The 25,000-nt window shown below is 34.6% G+C and overlaps 1 protein-coding gene across 1 annotated transcript in view; it reads right to left on the reverse strand.

Moving 5' to 3' along the window:
• The window catches only part of CIBAR2 (CBY1 interacting BAR domain containing 2), a 331,926-nt gene that overhangs the window by 232,476 nt on the left and 74,450 nt on the right, over window positions 1-25,000 (reverse strand). The window contains exon 2 of the mRNA XM_044081749.1: window positions 2,063-2,297. Within this exon, the coding sequence (XP_043937684.1) occupies window positions 2,063-2,297 (235 nt within the window). The remainder of the gene's footprint in view (window positions 1-2,062; window positions 2,298-25,000) is intronic.

The raw sequence follows: 25,000 nt of genomic DNA on the forward strand, positions 1-25,000 counted from the left end.
AAATGTGCATCATTATTTAGTGACTTCAATCCTCAGATCATCCCAATGATTTTCCAGTAAAATCATACATTTTATGAGAAACAAATAAAAAATATGAGGCAAAAATCTGGAAATTCAGTGAAAATCTGTACATTTGAGAGGTATGGTGACCACACTATGAGCAAGCTGAGAGCAGGTGTTTTGGAATCTGGTCCCTGGTGTAAGCCTGTTTATAGATACGCTTTACACCAAAGTAAGTCAGACTGAGTGCAAATCTTTTGGAATCATGGTAGACTTACACTGAGAACAACTCATTTGGAATCTTGCCCTATATCTATATAAGTAAAAATATAAAGACAGTCACATCAACTCAAACAACTAGACAGAGAGAGAGAGAGACTGAGTGATGAACCACAGAGATTACTGGCTAGGGGCTGATATTTCAGGAGTGATCGATTAACTTTCACATGACCAGAAATTCCTGAAATCAGTAGCTCTTTAAGAAGCTGAAAGAGTTTGCTAGTAGCCCGGAAAGAATGTAATCTGAGTTCAGCCCATATGACTGAAAGGTGGAACCGGGGTTCTTGATTTCAACTGGATCACGGTTTCTAACATGAGGTACTTAGACTACTAAGCCAGCAGTGTCTATTACTTCTTTGAGGGAAAAATAGCAACTATTGGAGTTTTTTTAAGAACTGAGAGAGACCTGTGAAAAATGTTTGGAATCTCTTGCATTTTCTTGAGTACCTGAGACTCTTTGTACTTCTGCCACTGTTCTGCAAAACTGTTGGCAGCCTTGACCCACATAGATCTGGAGAAAACTATTTTGTCACAAGTTTGCCTGAGCCATAAGGTCCTTTTCTTATCTTTGTCTTCGTTACATTAGAGTGTGTTTTGCAGCAGGTGGTCTTTATAAGCTCTGAAATAATACATTTCTTGTGGCTGCTTCTGAATTTTAATTAGAGACTTTTTGCTTTGACTGAAAGCAAGATCCCAGACCTTAATAAAGAGGTTCATTTGATGTCAAGACTACCTAAAGTCCTGATTTATGTTAGTTAAAGTAACTCAGGTTTGCTTTAAGTTTGCATCATTCTGCTCCAGTAAGGTTCCCATTTGCTTCTAAAACAAAGGTTTGCCTGTAGATAGACAGACAGACAGATAGATATTATTCATACACATGCATTCATGCACAAAGAAAGATAGACAAATATACATATATACATACACACATAGGCAGCAAAATAAAGTAATTAGGTTTACATAGTTCTCAAAATTCTGTAGTATGTAACATAATTTATCTCACACCTAAATTAGCACTGCAACTGCCCTTCTATGGTATCAGCATCTTTAATGTTGTTGTGTCTTTCAGCTTTCCTCGGTTAGGGGTCACCACAGTGGAACTCTGGTCTGCTAATGATTGGCAGTAGATTTTTATGTGCCGAGTTGCCAGCCCTGACACACAACCTTCACCGAAGGTAAGCCCATTCACGCATGTCTCCACACAGAAGACGCTTTAGCTGAGAATCGAACAGGACAAAGTCTTACTGTGAGGTGACAATGCTACCGCAGCACCACCACAGCATCTTTAATAAAAGGCATAAATAACATTACTTACAGAAAGATACTATACAGTGAAAAAAAAAACAGAAAAAGAAAAATCATGGAACTGGTGGAAATGATGAAAAGATAAAACAATTGTATGTTATGAATTACTTATGATTTTAATCGCCTTTCCAACATAGTTTGATTCCAGAAACTTTAAAATAGCAATATTGTGATTATTTGTTCTGACCACAGTATAGTGATTATGTTCTGAGTAAACAGGCTTTGAACCTTTTCACTTCAAAGATGATCGCTTGTTAAGTGTAATATTGTCCATGTTTTTGAAATGCTTTTAATTATGCTGATCTTTAGCAGAATTTCAGTGACAATGTGCTGCAAAACTATCAGCTGTAACAAGCGAATACTGTGAAGTGCTTGTAACAGTAATGCATTACTAACAAGCTTACTAGCATGGTGTAGAACCTTTAACAAGGACTGGAGGTCTCAAATTCAGTGCAGTAGCTTAGTGAATTAGTCTTACCTCTGCTTGCCTGTAGTCCTGGATTTTGGCTAACTCATCAGCAAAATTCTTGAGACTGGTTCGCAGATCAGGATCCTCTGTATTTGCAAAGTCATGGAGCTGTTTAACTAACTCATCAGCTTTGTCTCGGACCCGTGCTGTCTTTCGAGTGTAGGAGGCCATGAGTATGCAGAACTGCCCAAAGTATTTCTCTGAATTTGTAATGAGTTTGTCAATGATATTAAGTTGAGATTCCCTGGAAGAAAAAGGTGAATGTGCAGAAGTTAACAATACATTTGATTCTCTATGCTGCTTATTAGACTAAGCCATCTCTGGGAACTTCAGCTGGTACTTCTGCTATGATACTGTAACAAATTTGCATCTGTTGTTGCGCACTGTTTTATTTCCTTCTCCTTAACTAGTATGTGCTATAGGCAGTGTAACTGTTTTCAAATAATGCCTGAAAGAGTAAAATGAATGATATAGTCAGTCAAGCAAAAAAAAACATCAAAATGTAAACAGGCAAAAAAGTAAATACCAAGCAATGTCCTTAGCTACAGTAACAGTGCATAAAGTTCACACACTGTTTCTCATTTAGAAACATAAAAGCCTGGCTCAGCTTAATTATGGGATACTGCATAAAAATGCAAAACATTAGGGAGATGGCAAGCAGTCGCTGCTATAGCACTTGTTCTGTCAACTGTTTCTTATCGGTGTTTAACTTGCAAATATTTCAGTTATTTAAGTGAACATTTAGGAGCACACACACACACAAGACTGGGCTAACAATGAAAATATAACTTTTAGTACATCTGCTTTTAACAAGCTTTGAAAAATGGGTAAGTAAAAAGTGGGGCTGCTGGTCTGCAAATAATTTAAAGTGAAGTACGTACTGTTATAAAAATAATGTTTTTTTGTTGTTTGTTTGTCATAACTGATAAAGACAAGGAAAAGCAAATACTTGTTTTCATGCTAAAAAAGTGTTTTTTCTATGAGTAATGGTTGAATTGGAGCTGAATATATTAAGTGGCACAGAGTGAATGTGAGAGGAGTTGCAGCACTACACATAAAAAGTCACTAGTGAGCAATTGTTAATTTGTGAGCTTTTCATTAAAGCAAGATTACTCATTATTCTCTGAGAAATTCCTAAAATCTATCATTCCATTAACGTCTCCTTTGTGTAGTATGGATACAAAAATAAAATTAACTGTATGGAATTGCTCAGTAGCTGAACTTCAGTTGCCCTAGTACCTAACCCCGCCATTTAGAAAATTTGTAGTTGAAAACAGTAGAAGAGTGAGAAGTTTTTCAACTCCAGTGCAGGTCTTCATTCTCTAACAGACATCTAACACCTCTATGGAACTTTGCTTTACCCCAAATAAGTTGGATGGAATTAGGTACCAGATGATAATCCTCTACATCTGATCTGGTTATGACTGGGCCACTGATCATAATCTGCTTATTATGTGCTCAAGACATGGATCCCATGAAATTCACTTCAACAGGTGAACCTTGGCATTCATGTCAAGAACATATAATTAAAGGTTATGATCGGAGACCCAATCAGAATTCTTTGCAGTGCAGGGAGCTTTTTATGCTCCATGCACTACTAGTTACAGGGAAAAAAACAGCCATAAAGCACTTAGTGAGTTCTGTCAGAAAGACAGCATAACACAGTCTGGTATGTTTACACCATACCTCTCAACCTTTTAGCGCTATAAACCTGGACAAAGCCAAACATAATGGGAGGATACATGCCCAAAAATAGGGACATATTTTAAATATTACTCTTAAAACTTAGGACATTGGTAGAATAAATGGCTTTGCACTGGCATGCATTTTTTTTGAAGGATATAACGTTTGAAATTCAAATGCCTGCCATTTAGTGACTTCATTCCTCAATGATTTGCCTGAAAACAAAAATATTTATGAAGAACAATCCAAATATATGAGGTATAAATCTGGACATTCTGTGAAAATCTGGACAGATGAGAGGTATGGTTTATGCTCACCTTGCCATTAATGTCAGCTGTCCACATTTTCGCAGGATGTCCAGATTTTTGCCTCATATGTTTGGTCTGTTCTTCATAAAACCATGGCTTTAAGACAAGTTACTGAGGACTGAATTCACAAAATAATGAAATACATTTTAGTTTCAGACTTTGTATCATTCAGATAATGCAGGCTAGCGCACATCCTGTTATTGTAGCTTCTTTCTAAGTTTATAATAAGGAGTCAGGGACACATTACTAGTATGGATAGCAGACAGAAACAAATCTGTTTTTTCTTCTGCTGCTGCCTTTTGCTGGTCAGTACTGCCAGATTTGACAGCCTAGTAAAAAACCCAACCTTAACAACACAAGTAAGGGGCCTTAATATGTGTTAAGTTCAGGTTTTGTGCTATATGAGTACTTATCCAATTTGTCTTTTTCAGGATATCAGAGCATAACCACCGTGCTCCATGCACTACCAAAAGGTTACTGGGTATAACCTATAATAATAGGGTCAGAAGTGCACATTCAGATTATAAGATAGCATTACTTCACTTAGACAGCATATGCACATTACTAAACAGATTTTTAAATACTTACAGATTTGGGATGCATATATTAACAGTAAGAATTTCATATTCATAAATGCATTGTCTAGCCACTGTAACACTATAGCAAGTGTAGTAAATGATCTTTCTTATAGAGTAGGTATCTACAATTCAGATAATATGTTCCAGACAAGATTGATTGATGAAAGAAGGGTAAACTATTACCTGACTGCCAGCATTAATGTTTAAGGCTCTGTGCTCTTAGTGGCTGCTTCTTGTAGTGAAGGGTACAGTGTTCAGTTCTTTCCATTGCCCTTAGCCTGCTGTGTGACTCCAAGCAAATCAGTTAACCAGGCAGTGCTGACAGTTTGCCGCTGAATAGGGATGCTTATGTCCAGTGGGCTTACTGAGTTAACAAATGTAGAATAAAACTAACTAAATTTTAAATCCTTCTATCTGGCCCAATTAATTACCAAGGGGATATCTTCAAGAGCCAAAGAAATCCTCTGACATCTGTATTCTTCCCTTATCAGATCCATAATTGAATGCAATGTCCACTTTGCAATGTTCAAATTCAAGCTTATTGCCAGCTAGAAAGGCCCCATATTTTCTAACCAAGAAAACTAAAGGCCTTGAATCTTGCAGTTATTGTGAAATATTTTTGTGACTCTCTGTATAGTTGGTAGTCTACCAGATGCTCTGTGCTGACATGCATCTAGCTGGATAACATGTTCTGGACCTTCTGTTATTTGTTTATTTAGATGATAAAAAGCATGCAAGTAAAGTTATGGTTCTGGGATGGAATGCAAAACCTGATGGTACATAAACTCATAAATTCAACTTGTTCTCCCCACTATATCTGTTTCTTCCCTTGCTAGCAGACATGTTGATCCTATGTAATTGACAAGTATGCATATCCAATTTTCAACATGGTTTCCAACCCAAACACAGTACTAACACTGCACTAATTAAGTTTTGAAAATACTGTAAACCTCCTCAAAAACCAAGGCCAACTTGTCTTGTCTGTTTTCCTGGACATGTCTAAAGCTTTGAATACAGTATCCCACCAAAAACTTATCAACAAACTATTGACATACAGCCTCAGTCAAACTTCAATGTTTTGGTTTCACAGCTATCTTTCTAGTAGACAACAGTCAGCCAAATGGGAAAACAACCCCCCTACCCATCGCTATTAGAGCTCCCCAGGGCTCTATCCTTGGCTGTCTCCTCTTCATCATACTTAACAATAACCTCAGCACTGCCACTCAACTAGCCTCTATCATTCAATATGCTGATGATTCCTCCCTCATATGCTCTGCCCTACCTTTATTGAACTACAAGAAAAAACAGAAAAATCACTCCATGACATAGAAAACTATCTATCCAACCACCAACTTACACTCAACCCAAACAAAACAAAGTTAATGGTCTCCTCCAATACAAAACCTAAAAACATTATCTACTCCTCCAACTACACTAAAATTGAACCAGTCAATCAAACAAAATGTCTAGGTGTCACAACTGACAACTGTGTAAAATTCAACAGACATATAAAACTAACAGTCAAAAAAGTCCATATTAAACTTGGCTCACTTTACAAGGCCAAACCATACCTTACCAACAACTCCAGACTAACCACAGCCAGATTCCACCTACTATCTACCCTCCTTTACTCTTCCCAAATCTTTACCAACCTATGTAACACAGATTTAAATAACAAAATAGCAAAGTATGCTTCAAACCAAACCCATAGATCACACCACTGTACCGCATTTCATGAGCTCAGCTGGATTGAACTACCCAATCTATTATCTCTTAACCAACTAACCACTGCCATTAACATCATCCACTAACCCAAAAACTGCCCTGCTCTTAGTTCAAGTAAATACAAAACTCACATCACTAAGGTCCTCTGATAAATTACTTTTAATGGTAACTAAATACAACAACTATGGAGACTCCCTATACTCTAATAAAATATACAAAACCTGGAACTTAATACCCCAACACATCCTAAGCAAAAGGAAATAGTCACAAATTTAAGCTACTTCTAAAAGAACACATTACCAATCATTGGCTATGCTCCTGCACATTACCTGGCTAATTAACCCCATTTAGCTCTCTCTTACCCTAGTTAGGTCCATATTCTTATATATACAAAATACTACTCTCCTATGTTAAAGTGATAAAGCTATAACTATTTGTGAACTATCTATTACTAATCATGTATTCTCTGCTGAAATATATGTTGTACTTGTTACCATGTATATACACTGTACTGTAAAATATGTAACTGTCCTCCATGTATATACACTATACTGTATTTCTAACATCTTGAATCATGTATATAATATCCTACTCTATTCCACTGTACTCCATCTGTATTTGTTGGAGCTTTTCTACCCTGGTCTCTGCTAAGAATGGGCTCCTGGCCCAGTTGGACACTACCTGGTAAATAAATGTAAGATAAATAAATAAATAAATATGTCTTCACAGGTCCTTCAGTATACTCAGTTGATATCTACAACATGCTTTAATGCATTTGTTCATTACATTTTCTAAGGTACTACCACATCAGGAATGTTGTTCCATATATGCAGTGCCCTTTCATTAATAACGAAAATGTGTCTTCATTTAAATCCTAGAGATGCTTTGCAGTTCTTTGGATTATTTTCTTTTATCTCTTTTTCAAAAACATATGTCCACTTTTCTTCTAAAGCTTTGTTGACACCCCTGTAGAATTTCAAGGATCTGTCATAATGCCCTTCCCCTTAATCTGTGTATACTAAAAATCTTTATTCTTTCTTTCTTTCTTTGTAAACCAGATCATGTCATGCATTCACTGTCCTCCCCTGAACTACCATAGCATTGTCTTAGCCTTTGTTGCGATAGTGTCCATATAGATGCTCACAGTATTTATGATAGATTACACTGTCTGTGTGCATAGAAGGAGACTTATTGGCTGCGTACTTTATTTTAATTTCATTTTATATATTACTTGTCTTACCTTGGCCACAATGAGCTGGCCACAAATTTATTTTAAACCACAGCCTTGGCCAATGAGAAAGCACATCCATTAGTTTACATGCAAAGACACTTTATGAAAAAGATCTGACATGCCTAAAATAAAGTTCATTCAGTTATGTCATTTTTGCACCAACACTCATTCACTTATGTCACTTTTTCATATATATATATATATATATATAGAGAGAGTAGAGTCTGTGACATATTAAGTAGCCTACCCACCTTTTCTACTGGAAGGCCAGAAGACTGTGGGTTCTTTTCCATACCAGGTGCTTGGATTCATTTCCATTGCTGACATTGCAGTGCAGCATAAGTTGTATTCCTCAGTGTACCACCCTTCAGATCACATGATAAGCCAACGTCTCACCCCCTGAGTTGGTTGCAGCTCAGGCAGATGTAAAAGATCCTACAGGACTTATTGAAAAGGATGGCTGAACTTCACCCATGCCCAGGTCTCCCCTTAAATGAGAATGTTAGCCTAGTGGGACTAACCCTGGCAATAAGGTATAAATAAAAAAAAATAAATAAAATGTTCACTCAGTTATAGTATTACAGTTAAATAAAACCATGCAATGGAAAGATACAAGAAAATGTTACAATTGAAATAGCAGGACATGTTTACTCACTTTGGACCTATTTCATTATAGTGTAAGAGTGAGGTAGATAATGCAGTTACATCTATATATTAAGAGCCTGATAAAACCGAGACATAGTATTTACATTACTGTTTACAGTGAAATACAGCTCTACAGAAACATATGCAGTTACAAAGTGGACAAACAAAACAATTCACCACTGATTGTTCTGACAGGGGCAGGGGTTCTGATGGAAAATTTGATAAAAGGGTAAAATATAAAATGTGGAAGAAGTAAGGGAACAGGAAAGATGTGGTAAGGATAAGAAGTATACATTACTGTAGAAGAGGTAAGGAGAAAAGAAAAGAAGAGAAAAGCTGGAGAATTGGGGATAGATGTCAAATCAGACAAATATGGATGAGCTAATAAGATATTCTGGAAGTACACATTTGAGAGGTTTACAATTAAAACTTGGAAACTGCATCGGTCGACCGGCAAATGGTTGACTTGCAGTTTTCAAGTGGGTAGAATGCTGAACCCAAACCAATCAACTACACTACAGTGAATGGGTAGTGTCAGTCAAGCATTTGGTTTCGACATTGTGCAGGGAGATCGCAGTTCAGTGAGGAACAGGGAATTAGCCCATTTCCTCACTGAAGTGTGATCTCGGAGTTGGCATATCTAATTTGCAGGGGGTATGATGGTGCAAAACAGTACAATTAATGTACCATTGACATGTACATTTGAACGGTATGTTAATGTTCATAGCAGGAGGTGAGTGACGTCACCTCCTGCTATGTCGAATGCATTGAACCATGGTTGTCAATGTGTTCATTTTTGAATTGGTTTACTTTTCAGCATGCCAAATTTCACATTTAGAGTCAACATTTTAAACGGTCGCCCAATGCGGTTTTGACATGCCAATAGTAAACCAATTTGAGAAACTGTAATCTGGGAAAGTTACTGAAATAAGGTTGGATGGAAATGCAAACTATAGAGCCCATCTTTAAAAAATGATACTTATGTGCAGCTGCTGGTAAAAGAATGACTTTAAAATGCATTGCAACATGAACTGTTTGGTCATGTAGTACAGTTGTAGTATGGTTAAAAGGCTTAGTTGGGAGAGGTGAGCAGAAATCAGAGCCGAGACGATTAAAGCAAACAGGAAGCTTTTTTGAGTAATGAGTAATGGACTTGATTATTTCAGTTGTTAATGAGGATGCAGTAGCAAGTTTGTCGATAACCTGATTTAATAAAATAAATGTTATTTCTTGTCTTTTAGAGGAGATGCCAGTATTTTGGAGATTTATTCTAGTAATGTTCCTCATTATGTATTTCAGCATCCAAAACTATCATTACTGCTGGTTTGCTTTCTAGAATTAAATCAAATTATCTGAATGTCACATGTGAGTGCAACTCTGCTTGCAAATTATGTACATTAAACACAAAGATGTGTTTTGATTTGACATTTATTAATATTTAACAGAAATAAAGGCATGGTAGTTTAGTTCAGAAGGCTAAGTGTATAGGTTGTTAATCTGCTTCATCCTGTGCTTCCATGTTTAAGTATCACAAATTCCATCTTGCATTACATGGGACTGTAAGCAAGTTACTTAACCAAGCAGTGTTCTTAGATCCCCCTGAATAGGTATCCAGTGGAGTAACATAGTTAACAAATTATTATTATTATTATTATTATTATAGCTGCCAAGTTGGATTTACATGATAATTTCAGTCATTAATGAGGGGCTACAAGTGTAGAGTGAGGACAGGGCACAGGATGATGAGGATGATGGTGAACCAGACTGGTCCCTGCTGAGACAGCTGGAAGGGGCAGGATGACATTTCCAAGACAAGCTGTGCCATTCTGTCAAAATAGGGTAGAACTGTCTTTATATCTTCAGAAGTCATATCTGACAGGACATAGATATACAGCAATATAAGAGTACTTTTCTATATCTTAGTCTAATTGGTGTCCGTAGTGTGTGTGTGTGTGTGTGTGTGTGTGTATTAGCATTCACATGCTCAAATCACGAGGTTAAGACAAGAGGGCTGTCTGGACACCTTAATAGGTTTGAAATATAAAACTTCCCCTGGCGCCATTCAGCTGTGTAGCTATATGTTTACAGCCCTCAACTTGTCATGCCATGAAACTTCAGCAGTGGAAGAGAGCTGTAGAAGCGGTGAAGGACTGCAGAGTTCAGTGCTGTTCCCCGTACTACTAATGGACAGAGTCAGCTCCTAAATGCTTTATCCTTTGAATAGATCCCTCCAATTATCTATGCTATGACCCCAGTTATTCTCATTAGAGGTGATATATAATCAACCATGCGATGGGTAAGCCAATCTATAACCATGGGATAGGTTATTTTGAGCCCAAAAAGGGAAATTAGCAAGGGCAGCTACCTATTACTTACATATGAACCTATGTACAGAGGCTAGAAAACCAGTGGTGTTTGGAGGCGTAGGACTATAAAGATATCACTTAAAATGTAGTACTAATGAAGATAAAACAATGTCTTTCTTTCTTTGGAAAACAAAATGTTTCTGAGTGAATGAAGAAATGCAAATGAGCCAAACTGCTGTGGAAAAAACTGGCTATTGTATGTAAATCTGTCTGTATAAAATTGCAATGGGCCTTAATCCTAGATGAATACAGTCTGACAGACTTGTAGACACAGACACTTCAGAAGGAAGAACAAGGTAAAAAAAAAAAAATAATTTTCCCTACAAGAGAACTCAGGCTACAATGTCTCATCATCTAGATGTGCATTTTATGCATTTGTCCTACTCATATTCAGAAAGGCCATATATCTAGCAAAATGACCAAAACAGAAATTATAAGGAGAAATGAAATGCATTCATTCCCCTAAATACTGAGGTCCGTTCTTTTGTATGACAGATGTGTTAAACGTAACCATTTGATTCACCATACTTTTGCTGTCAAAACTTTCAATGGGAAAAAAAAAAAGAAAGGCGACCTCACAAATGCAAATGGACAAGTGGCACTCCATCATTACTAGACTTCACAAGAGCAACACTTACATTTCTAATATCAGTATAATGAGTGCTGTGTTTCATAGGTTCCCAGATTAGTATTAGACTAACTGCCCTAGTGGGCCACTTTGAGCCTAGCCAATTACCACATACATCTTTGGCCCTCTTCAAAAGGAACCTTGATGATTGGATGGAAGATAGGAAATTCACCCCGGGGAATCACATGAGTCGCCCTGCTAGACAGGGGTCCAGGGAAGTAAACACTGTGGGAAGAAATAGCCAGGAAATTGTTATGGCTAGACTTGTATAGGCCCTAGGGCCGATGGCCTAGTACCAGCCTATGAACCTATGAGAATCAAATCCTGCACCTTGTGTCTGTAAGGTAAACACCTTAACCATTATAACAACCTCCCATCCCACATCGGCAGAGCCAGCCTTATGGATATGCAAACTAATCATCCATCTAGGATGCCATTCTTCCAGGGGTGCTTTCCTGCAATTATTTATTTATTTATGTTTAGAACAATGAAACATGCCATTTCTTTGCTCTAACAATGAATAAATATACATTTAAATGTCCCAAGGTGCCCCTGTTTAAGGAAAACGCACCCATGGAGCAGCGAGTAACCTAGGGGACAGGTGTTGCATTTGACATAACTACTGAAGTCACTTTACACTTGACTTTTGCATGAAATTTTACAATATTCAAGTGTAGCATGAATAATACGTGGGGTAGGCATGGTGTGATGTGAGAAGCAGAGGTTTCCATTGGCAGTAGTTTGAGGTCAGTGTGATTTGCCACATATTTTTGACAGCATACTTTGCCACAGGATAAGGGAGAAAACAAAAAATAATGAAGTGTGGGGTGGAGGGAACAAAGGCCTAAAATCAAGAATAGTTTAAGTAGTACTATAATTTATATACAAGTTTAACTGTAACACAGATTTTATTTTTATTTTATTTATTTAGTATATGTTTACTGGAATAGTCAGACTAGGATGACTAGCATAGCCATTTTCAGCAGAAGCCTTGGGCGGAAAGCTTCACATTAAGATGCATTTTACAGAGATTTTATATAAAATCCAGTACAAAAATCTATAGCAAAGGCAAAGTTAAAAAAGAGAACAACATAAAGTGTATGATATAGCAGTTAAAATGTATAGCATACATTTCAGTTACATATAGATGATATAGAAAGCTTAAGATAATAACTGTATATGTTCTATAAATCTCCTATTGAGAAGCTGAAGTAACAGAATACCTTACATTAACATTGGGTAGAACTGTTGTGACACTGAGTACTGAAGTTAACTGGAGGAAAAGGTTGCTAAGTAGTTTGGTTGTAAGTTGAGAAGAAGGAGGGAACCAGGAGTAAGTTGAAAAGAAAGAGTGAAGCAGGAGTAAGTTAGATATTTGGTAAATAAGTTAGTGCTGCTAAGGAATATGGCTGGAGTAGCCAGGCTTGGGAGAAATGTTTTTTAAGTAGAAATTTAAAGCTTGGGAGAGTTGAAGTACACTTCATGTGGAGGATGGAAATACATAATTTTGTGGCATGACAAATAAGTAAAAAGAAAGCTGGTCCAGCACAGCGGAATATCTTTAATAAAATAGAATGTAAAACATTCAAACTACAACAACCAAGATCTTTTTTTAGAGTAAACAAGATAAGCTTTTTGGCAAAACACCTTCTTCAGATCTATAAAACACATTCTGTGCTGGAGCTAATTTTAAATAAGGCTACACCAATCAGAATCTCTTCCTGAGTTTGCGCCCTCATAACACTGGTCTTAAAGGTACCACTCCATTTAGTCCTGGGGCTTGATCTGCTTATAGATCAGCAATCCATCTTATTTCTGCCAATTCTGTCATATTACACAGATCTTCTAGTCTTAGGTTTTCATTTAAAACTTCCAATGCCATGAACTGAAAACTATGATCAGGATAATAAGGAAATAAGGCTACACCAATCAGAATCTCTTCCTGAGTTTGCGCCCTCATAACACTGGTCTTAAAGGTACCACTCCATTTAGTCCTGGGGCTTGATCTGCTTATAGATCAGCAATCCATCTTATTTCTGCCAATTCTGTCATATTACACAGATCTTCTAGTCTTAGGTTTTCATTTAAAACTTCCAATGCCATGAACTGAAAACTATGATCAGGATAATTTGTTGTATGTTGAAATAGAGCATCGGTGGTATTTTTCAGCCTGATGTCACTCGTGTCTTAAAGGTATGAGTAGAATCTGTGTTAATAACATGCTTAGCAAGCAACACCTTTAATGTGTCAGCTACTTATGAAACTGAATACATAGTATATCTTGCCCATTGCATTCAGTGTAAAAGATTTTATACTGGTAAGACTGATAGGTCTTTTAAGCAATGCATAAGGGAGTATATATACAATATTGGTAAGAAAAACAAAGTAAATGCCCTTGCTAAGCATGTTATTAACACAGATTCTACTCATGCCTTTAAGTTCTTAGCGATAGGGAGAGTATATGAAAATGCTAGGATGGGTGATATATGTTTGAGAACTGAGGAATTAGAATCCACGTGGAATGTCAGGATGAGAGGTGACACAGGGAGTGGATTAAATGAGTGTATCCCTCTTAGACCTAAGTTAAGGTCCAGACCCCTTAGGAGATAGATTATGTTCAATGAATATATGTATATTTTTATTTGTCATATATTATATAAGATGTATATCTATTTTTGCATTTCATTTTTTATAGTATGTTTATATGTGGTTTGTCTTTAAATTTTAGGCTTTGCTTAATGGAGGCTCTCATGTGATTTTAGAGTGTATTTAAAGGGTGTGTTTTTAATGTGCTTTATACCTGATGAAGTAAATCCTGTGAAAACACTTGTGTTTTGTGACCATAGTAGTGTTTTCTACACTAGAAGCTGCAGCCGCTGTTGTCTTTTTTTCTATTTTTTGAAATACTTTGATTTATTAGACATACTTACTCAGCTATTGGTGGTTTTGTTTTTGACTTTGGTTTTATTTGTGTTTGCTACCACTTGGCTCAGTATAATGGCTGAAAGAGTTGAAAGTGATAAGATTATTTAGTTGGACTGTGACTCTAATACTTCCTGTATAGCCGGTAAGAGATTTAACAGTTTTTTACAAACCTTCTCATTGAGAACTAATCCTTTAATTAATTGTGTCATTTCTGAAGAGAATGATACTGAGGAAGCTGTGGATATAATTCATTTGAAAACACAACTTTTTGCCTTGGAGAAACTCTTATACATACTCAAGAGAAGCCAATTTCAAAGGTTTCATCTTGAGGCATGTCAAGCCGAGAATATAGTGTCATGGGGTTTACAAATCTTGAAAATGCCGTCACACACCAAAGGTGACAATGTGTTATTGTTAGAATGGCAGAAAGTGAATTTACAAGTAAAGTTTTCTACACTGGAAGCTGCAGCCACTGTTGTGTCTTTGTTCTATTTTTTCAAATACTTTGATTTATTAGACACACTTACTCAGCTATTGGTGGTTTTGTTTTTGACTTTTGTTAATTTTAAATTTGGGATTTTGGAGGTGATTAAAAGGAACCCCAGAGGGGGCGACTTGAAAAATATGCCTGGTGATGGAGAAGTTTTTACTTTAGTTACAGTGGACATAGTCTCCTTGTTTATCTCCATTCCCACTGTGGAAGGAATTGAAAGTAAAGTATTAGAAGTTATTTAAGCAAATATAGTGACATGTCAACTGAACAAGTAAATATTAACTGTAATTTGTTAGAAATGGTATTGAACAACAATTTTTTTCTTTTTTCATGACAAATATATAAACAAAACAAGGGTGTTGCGATGGGGGCTAGTGTAGCCCCAGCATATGCGAGTTTGGTACTAGGATGGTGGGAATGTGAACAGTTACCGAGTATTATAGGTTACATTGACATTTTATTTTATAACAGGTTTGTAGATGACCTGTTTTTTATTATAAAGGGTCAATTTAATGTTGAAGCTTTCATAAGTAGTTTGAATAGTACTTCTGAGTTCTTGTCTTTTACGTTAGGTTGTGTAGGTCACAAAGTTAATTTTTTGGACATTGAACTTACCTGGGATCCTTTGAGTGGTAGTTTCAACAGTAACATTTTTAGAAAAGAAACATTTTCTAATAGCTACTTACATTGGACTAGCAACCATCCTACTTACATGAAGCATAACATTCCTAGAGGGCAATTTATAAGGGCATCACGTATGATTAGTAATGATAGTGTCTTCCAAACAGAACTGAAGTTTATTACTCAACTATTTGTGGAAAGGGGATACCCAATAGAATTATTACATCAGGCTGCCACTGAAGTCTCCAGTAAAAGGAAGACTCTGTTTCCACCTATTTTACAGAATGGACTACCTAGATTATTAAATGAAGAGGATATTCTCAGGGATTTTCCTCGGTGTTGTTTAGAAATGTCAGTAGACACATGTAACATCAAGACTATTATAACACAAAACTGGCAGATTATTAACAGTCAGAGAGTTAAGTCAGGCTTTGGGAAATAAACCACAATTTGTTAATATTAAAACACGTAGTATTAAACAAATGCTTGAAAAATCAGATACTAGAATTTCCATTGCTTTTAGTAGTAAAAACAAAGGGACATATAAGTGTAATGGTTGTTTCAGCTGTAGATTCATACACAAAGGTGCTTTTGTGATTTTGCCCCATTTAAATTACAACATCTATTTTAAGGAAATGTATAGTTGCAATACTTCTGGAGTGGTTTATCTTGCCCTGTGCTCAGCCTGTGATTCATTCTATGTAGGTATGACTACAAGAAGGCTGAAAGACAGTTTTCAAGAACATGTAAGGGCTGTTAAGAATATGGATGTAAACGTTGAGCTTTACAAGCACTCAAAAATATGTAAGAATTTTAGTAAGTTCTTGTTTACAGTTCTTGAAAAAGTAACAATAGATAGAAGAGGGGGTAACTTCAGAAATTATACTGAATAGAGAAGTTTGTTGGCAAATAAGTTTGTGTGCTGAAGTTCCCCCTGGTTTGAATGGACATGTTAACAGAATTTTTTTTTTAGCAAGAAGGAAACTAAAGGGTTAAAATTGTTGATTGTTGTTAACTGATCAGTATATATAAATCAGTCGTATTGTTTGATCAGATTTTTCTGATGAAGTGTTTGTATAAAAGCAGAGATTAAACATTTTTTTATGCTAATACAGCTTGGGGTCCTTTTTTGCAAAGTGAACTATTTTTGTTTTTAATTGGTTTATGTTCACTGGCTCCTAAAGTGATTTTTTTTGGTAGTGTTCATATATTAAAAGGGCCGACTCACTAACAAAGTAAAACAGACTAGGGAGCAAAGTATTTTTTGTAATGGTAACTGCAATACCAAAATGTTAATATACCTGGCTAATTGTGGAGGTTGTTCAGCATATTACGTCGGTAAGATGGAAATGACTTTAAAATACAGAATGTATGAACACCTCCATGACATCAAAATGAAAAGAGAAACTAGTGCACTTTTCAAACATTCAGTAACTTGTGTGAACTTTGTTAATTTTAAATTTGGGATTTTGGAGGTGAGTAAAAGGAACCCCAGAGGGGGCGACTTGAGAAATATGTTATTAAATAAAGAATTGAAATGGTAGCTAAGGTTAAAATCTAATGTGTTCCCAGGTTTAAATGACTAAATTACAGTTAAACATGTTTTAAAGGCAAAGGCCTCCCAGGTATAGGAGGACATATGTTTATATAGATTAGATATTGTATATTAGTGTGTGTATGTCTTTAAGGCATTCAACTAATTATTAATTAATTTGTTAACAATTTTCATTTAACAGTATATAAGTGGTTTGACCTAGCAACTTGCTACAAATGTAGCAACTTTGCTACAACTTATACCCTGCATGCATGCAGTTTGCTACAGTTTGGATTATACCTGGAGTGCTATAGCACTCAGGTTTGACCAGAAGTGCAATATTAGCTTTTAAAAGCTGATATTGCATTAAAGAGGTCCAGGTGGGCTTTTCTGAATTTACTTGGTACAGACCTGTATGAATGCTGAGGTCAAGCAGTGTGATGGGGGACAGGTCAATGATGCCTCATGCTATTTAAGATGCACCCAGGAATATTGTAAGGACCCATTGATGCACTATTTCTAGCTTTTGATTGCTCTTTTAGGACTTAATCATGTGAAATAGCTTGAGGCATGCCAGGTTCAAGTATATCTTGAGGGGACAGATGGTGGACAAAGAGGGGTGACATTAAAGCTGAATTTATCAGTCTCAGTGTAGGTAACATTGTTCACAATCAGCTCAATGCATTTCTCTATTATGGTTTTGAGATTACAAACATAAGCTATTTTACCTTCATACTTGGTTTTGATGGATTTTATTACGCTCCTGAGTTGTTTGTTTATATAAGTGATGAGGGCTCTATCATTCTGGGAATTACTCTTCCTACGTTTGGTCAAAATTCTATTCCTTTTATTGTAAATCTTGTTGATATTATGGTTCCTCCTTGTGGGTTTGTTTCTGAGGTTTGCCCTGTACTTTTTCCTACAGGGTACAGCTGCATCTGTGTAGCTATTAACCTGTTAGCATAGTGTGGTGGTGTATGTGTATATGTATTCAGTGGACTTAACTGGGTTTGGTGGGGATCTGAAGTTTGCCAATGTATCACTTAGGAGTAGATAGTTTGGCAATGTAGTTTAACAATGTAATTAGAGTATAAAATGTTATCAAATGAGCTGTGTGACTTGGGTATTGTGAGGAATAATTTACGATTTGACTGATGGGTTCTGGCCGGAGGTTAAATGATGAATGATATCTTGTGAGCCTGGAAATTTTTCTGGTTTGTGTACTATGATTAGCTGAGAGCAAGTGCGGTAGCCGATTCGTTCAAGGCAAATGAGGTGTTTACGGACTGTACAGTGGTGGGACTTGAATAAAATTAGTAGTGGCAAACAGGAATGATGGTAACAGAATGACAGAGCCTAAAGTTTTAATTTTTTTGCTATTACTAATTTTGTAAGGTGAAGGGATTTCCAGTGGGAATTATAATGTGGATCAGCCCATTTATAATAACCTTGAATATTGATTCTCTGATATACGTTTCAATATCATGAAATTTTATTCCACCCTAATCCAGTGGTCAAATATGATAACGATATGCAATTCCATTTCTGTTAATGTACCATAGAAATTTAATAATAATTTGTTTATATCTTTATTGAATTGACTCCATGTAAAATATAGAGTTTTAGCTATATTTAGGATTTTTGGCAAGAGAGTCATCTTAATTAACTGTAACCTAGCCTGAAAAAAAATTAATGTTATTCCATTTTAGAGAATAATAATTTATCAAATTTATAATATTTTTATAATTAGAATAAATCATCTTTTCTATTGAGCTACATAATACTATACCTAAATATTCAAAGGAACTAGTTTGCTTACCAATGATATGTTGTTTGAAGGATTGAGTGTTTTTTTTTCCATTTTGTAATATTTGTTTAGATTTAAGTTTATTAAAGTGAAGAGAGATTCCCTGCAAGATGTTCATTACAGAGTCAAATTCTTGTAAGACAGTTGTTGAATTAGATAAAGTAAGAAGAATGTCATCAGCAAAGAACATCACCTTAGAATGGTAGTGATTACATATGTCAATACCTATGATCTTTGGGTTATTTTTCACAAGAGCAGCAACGATTTCAATAATAATACCAAATAAGATGGGAGATAAGGGACAGTCTTGCTTGGTGCCTTTTGTTATGGGAATAAATTCTGATGAAAAAGGACCTAGTTTAGTATAGGCTGGTTGTTAATGTATATACTTTTCAGGAGTGACAAAAGAAGACAAAGGAAGACAGGAATTCAAATAGTTACAAAACACTAAAGAGATAGTCACAGTTAAGAGAATCAAAAGCTTTCTAGATGTCTAAGCTATCCAGTAGAGCTTCTTCATTGTCTCTGTTTAAAAACTTAATGAGAGTTAGAACTCTTCTAATACTGTCATAAATGTGTCTCTTGTAAATAAAACCCATTTGATCATCATTAATAGTATGAGATTATGGGACTTTGATTCTGTCAGCAAAAATGGACATGAAGACTTTAGTCTTTGCTTAAAAAAGAAATGGCCTATAAGAACTACAATATCGAGAATCTGTATCAGCATTTATTATGGGGGTGATCAGTGAGTACCTCCAAGAGGGAGGCATGTTATTTTGTGTTTGTACTTCAAGTAAGGTTTTGTGATAAAACTAGATGATGGTTGAAGGAAATCATTTATATAGTTCTATAATTATACTATCAATTCCTGGGGCTTTGTTACAGTTAAGCTTTTTGATTTTTTTCCTTTATTTCATTTAATGATATTTGTGTTTCTATTTCTGATTTTAGATTCCCAGGAATTTTTTTTCAGTTGAGAGAAGAAAGATCAATTTTGAAGGAGTTGCTTTCTGAATTATTAGTTTTGTAATGACTGGTCTTATGGTGTTTGAAGGCATCAAGGATATCATCTATATCAGATACAGTTTTGTTGGTACCTTCATGTAATAGTTCTACAAAATATTTGAACTGGATTGAATCTTAATTCTTACTGCTAGATTATGCATATGTTTCAATATTAAAACATAAGAGTTTAATTTAAAATTTTCCAGAGCCAAATTGGTTTTATGAGTTAGGATGTCTGAGTATTTTTTTTATTTAGTTCTTCTATTTTCTTTTTTCCATCGAAGGAATGATGAGTAGCATTTGTTTTAAGTGTTAGAAGTTGAGATTATATAGTCTGAAGTTCTAAGTCCCATTCTTTCAATTTAGTTTTAACCCACGTGATAGTTTCACTAAATATATAGGCTTTTAACTCATCCCAAACCATGATTATGTTAGACTCAGGTGTATAATTTATCTCTAGAAATAATTGTAATTCTGATGAGCCAAGATTTAAAATCATTAATGTTGGTTATTTAAGCTGGTATCCAAAAGAATTGCAATTCTGATAAGAACCAAGATTTAAAATCTTTAATTTTGGTTATTTAAGCTGGTATCCTGGTTATAAGTATCAACCTTTTGTAATCTGTTTAAAATGTAAGTGCATCTTGGTCAGAGCTAGGGCATGAGAGAATTGTGAAAGATGAAATGTTCAGTTTTAAGTCATTAGAGACTGATATTCTGTCTATTCTTGTTTGAGTCCTAAATCTATGGTCCATATGGGAAAATCATAAAGAGGTAGAATCCTTAGAGTTGAAAGTATCATATAAGTTAAGTGAGTCAGACCATTTTTTAAAGAGTTATGTGCTAGAAGTGAGCCTAAGTAGATGGTTATTTGAAGTATCAGAATTATCTATGATGCAGTTGACGTCTCCCCCCAGTATAAGATTACCCTTATATGTATTTGTGATAAGATCAAGATTTTTTTAGCAGTTTTAATTCCTAACCTTGGGAACCAGTAAAGGTTTACTAAGGTCCAAATTCTAGGATTACATTTTAGAATAAGAATGGCTAATAGTCCATCTGGGTCTTCATATTTATATATTACATGAGGATTTACAGCACTTTTTTCCATAAGGTCATGACTTCCCTCTTCTTTGTTTTATAAGTTGAGTGAGCAAGTGTTATGTAATTACCAGGATTCCAAATGTTTTTTTTTCATTTGTTTTAAAATGGGTTTCCTGCAGGAAACACAACTTATGGACTTGTGGCTTGTTATTATTCAAGTATTTTAACAAATTAGATCTTTTCCTTGGCTTATTCAATCCATGATATTTAGAGATGTTAAGGTTGGTGTCATGGAATTACGTGAATGAGTTTGTAAGAATATAATTAAAATTTTCTGTTGTAATCCAAAAACACTTTATGTGTAACAAGTTAATATTTTTAGCAACTAGGTATAAAATAAATGGAGAGTGAAAGAATATTTATTTTAAGGTAAAAATTGTGATTTCAAGCCTATAGGAAAGCATTAATTCAAAAAAAATAAAAATTCCTAGTCTGATAAACATACTATGATCCATCAAATTATATTCTGTAACTATACCGGCCATGCCAACATTACATTAGAACTACTCTATCTGAATATAAAAGAAGTTTAGTTTATGAAATACTGACTGAATCTGTGAAAAAGACTTTGTATGAGACTTTGAGTAAACTTAGATCCACTATTCTTTGTGTTTACATATAAGTTAGGTTAAGTTTATTTACACTAAAGAAATTATTCTAAATCAGAATGTTACAGATTGCATGTAGTAAAAAGAAACTTTTTAGTTTTAAATAGAATCTTCTAAACTAATAGTAATAGTGGCTAAATAATGTCTCCTCACTATCAAATGATTTTGAAAAAGTAGAGGAAGAATTAATATTAAAACATATCTACAAAGCAAGCTATGGTTACCAAAGTCTATATTTCAAGCCAAATACAAATGAAGATAAGTAAACCCTTAGATGACGGATTATTATCCATTATCAATCACTAATCCTTGAAGTAAGGTATTTACCAGAGTTATCATTACTGTTGTATGACTCCTATAGGTGAAACAAGAGTCTGTATAGTATCATTAGTTTACTTAAGGAATGGGAGGCATATTGGAACATGCTTCTAATACATAGTAAATATAGAAATGAGAACTGACTATACAGTCATCTTAGGGGAATCTTGTTCCATCCAGGTCACTGGGTTTCCCATTGATATTTATACATATCCCGTTCTGACGTCCTCTTCTTTTTGAAATGCAGACTGTGATAACTCAAATCTATGATATATATATATATATATATATATATATATATATATATATATATGATATATATATATATATATATATATATATATATATATAATATGCATGTATTGAACTTTCATTAAAATTATTTACAATCCAGTAAAATTAATGATCTATTAAATAGTAGTTGATTAATAATCAGTGAAAGTAAAGGCAATGGCAAGATGAAAAGAAAAAGAAAAAAATATGGGTGGGGAGGGGGTGCATTAATAAAACATATAATTGAGTTTCTGAATACAAGTATCACTATTTTAAGTTTAACTTATGGGTAAATATAAACTTTAGTTCTTGGTTATATCAGAACAATTAGGGAAAACTAAAAAAAAAAGGTAACGTCTTTATAAAATAACATCTATCAAGATATACCTTAACTATGATGCAATATGTTTAATAACATGAATACTAGACTGAAACAACTTATTAGTGCAGTATTATATACAGCAGCTGAGTGTGGCTCTCAGTTTAACTAGTGTTAACTTTAAAAGGCAGTACAAAGCAGTGTTTTTGCACAGTGTTCCATATTTATGATTATGAGGCTCATATGTAAATGTCAGTTTAATGACAGTTCTATACAATCAAATAATTGTCTTCTAATTATATTGATAACTAGTGACAAGTGTTTCTAGAAGAACTAAGGGAAATGGGAGAATCATTCCTAAGCAAAACCAGCTTATATTTAATAAAAGAAATGGCCAGTAGTACACCAAACTTCTAACAAAGTTTGCTCACTTGTATAAATTCATGAAGATAAAAGTTAAATAATTTTTCACAGACCAAATAATTATTCATTAATTGTTTCTAAATGTTTCAGTTAAAACACAACAAAAACAGTTCATCAGGACTAGTGGTACCGTGTATGACAGAAATGGTTCCCCTCATTTCCTGTGTTTTACACTAAAATGGGATGCCCAGGAAACTTCACAGACTTCAGGAATGATACAGCATGAAGGAAAATGTCCCTCAAAGTGTGTAGAGGTAAGAAAAGCTTCACTTCAAGCTGAGAAATGCAATTTTACTAAGAAAGTCGAAGTACAAGCTTTTTTTTACCACAAATAATGTAAAAAAAAATTGCAAATCTTCGCAGACATTTTTTTAGTTAGTATTTCCTGTAAAACATGTCATTGTAACCAATTAACAAATCCAAAGCTGTTTTTGCCAAATAAGTAAAACAAGCCATTCAAAGACTGATGTCAACATATATAACATTTAGTCATGTCAGATAGCAGAGTTATAACTTTTTTGACTAAAATTTCTTGGTTAATAATCCTTTTTAAATTTATAGAGAGTTTAAAGTGTTCTAAAATTTAGCTGCTGTCAGCCATCTAGCCTCCGCCACCCTGGCTAAGCCTCTGTTTTTTTAGCTACTTGTTGATTGGGTAAGCCCACTGGACAAATTGTTCTTTTTTAGGAGTGATCCAGGAGTACTTTCTGTTTAAGTGGCTTGCTGACAATCACACAGTAGGAAAATTAAGGTAGAAAGAATCAGACAAGGCACCATGAGCACAGGAAGCAGTTCAGCAATAGTTCAGAGCTTTATTCCTCTGTTCTAGCTGCCAGGATGAGCTTGATTAAACAATTTTAGCATGACAGAATGGCCTTATAAAAGGATTATTATTCTGGAGAATATGTAATAGCCACAGACACCATATACTTTCCTTTAGTTTAAACCAAACTTTTCAAGACATATTCATTAACCATTGAGAAAGTTACATTTTGGTAGTCCTTAAATGAAACAAAACACCAAGCTGACTATCAGATGAAAAAAATAAATTAAATTAAAGGCTTCCATCCTATAATACACAATATAAACCTAGTGTTTTGTTACACTTAAATCGGTAGACTTGTCTCATAGTTTATTTTTAGTAGCCTAGTCTAAATTTTGCTCAGCATGTACCAGTACATTGTTTAGAATATCTGACATCCGTACTTACCTAACTAACCTACCTAGTGCATCCGCATTATCATGATACGTTCCCAACCTGTAAACAGTATTAAACCTGTATGATCTCAGCAGAACTTGTACTTTACATTTGGATGGAAAAAATAACTTTACTGTTTTTTTTTTCTGTAGAATACAGTAAAAATGTGATTTCATATATATATATATATATATATATATATATATATATATATTTTTTTTTTTTTTAAGGATGTATTAGATTATGTGTTTTTATTGGTTAGGCAATTTCACTGAATGATATAAATATGTTTTATGTACTTGATTTGTATACTTAAGAAGACTATTTAAATGTTAAAACCACAAATCACTTCTTTCTGAGTTTCACAGTGTTTTTTATTGAAAAATGTGATCATGCAAATATTTGTGAAATCTTTCTGAAATACTCAGTTTCTAAAAATTGATGCCAAACCTTTTCCTAGTTGTTACTACTTTTGCTAAATAACTTCATAAAAGCAGTTTCATCACACCATAAAGTATTGTATGTGAAAGAACAGCCCTTATACTGTAAGATGAAACAGCACATAAAAGGATAGCCCCTTTATCAGCTAAATAGTGAATTAAGTATTTCAGAAGACTTTTGCATGGTTTTAGGCTTTTAAAATGCTAATTGTTTTTAATTTGTGTTCATTTCCCCACATCTGTTGTATATCTTTACACAACAAATAATGCAAAAAGGTTGACAAGATTGTAAAATTTGGCAAGATTTGGTTGCAAAAATATAGTAACCCAAATATACATTTTGGAGGAGCTGGAACCTCCATTATAGTTTTTACATTAGGCTGTGCAGTAGGTAGGTCATGAAAATCTGCTACATGTTCTATGTAGTGCATTTTTCCAAAAAATGTTTGTTTCTTTTAAAATGCAAACTTACATCTTTAAATATTTTCAATGATTTGTCTACATTCTGTAAATGCTCCTTTTTAAGTGCCCCAGTAATTAGAATTTCATCCAAGAGAGCAACAACATGTGGTAAATCTTGTAATAAACAGTTCAGATGACATATCAAAAGATAAAACAGGTGTATGCTAACTTTCCTTTCAATATGTTTATGATTATAATTAAGTATTTCTATTTGTCAATAAACTTGATTCATAATGAATTTAGAAAAAAG

The sequence above is a fragment of the Protopterus annectens genome, chromosome 8.part1 (assembly GCF_019279795.1).
Source record: "Protopterus annectens isolate FY-2018-M chromosome 8.part1, PAN1.0, whole genome shotgun sequence".
NCBI lineage: Eukaryota > Metazoa > Chordata > Ceratodontiformes > Protopteridae > Protopterus > Protopterus annectens.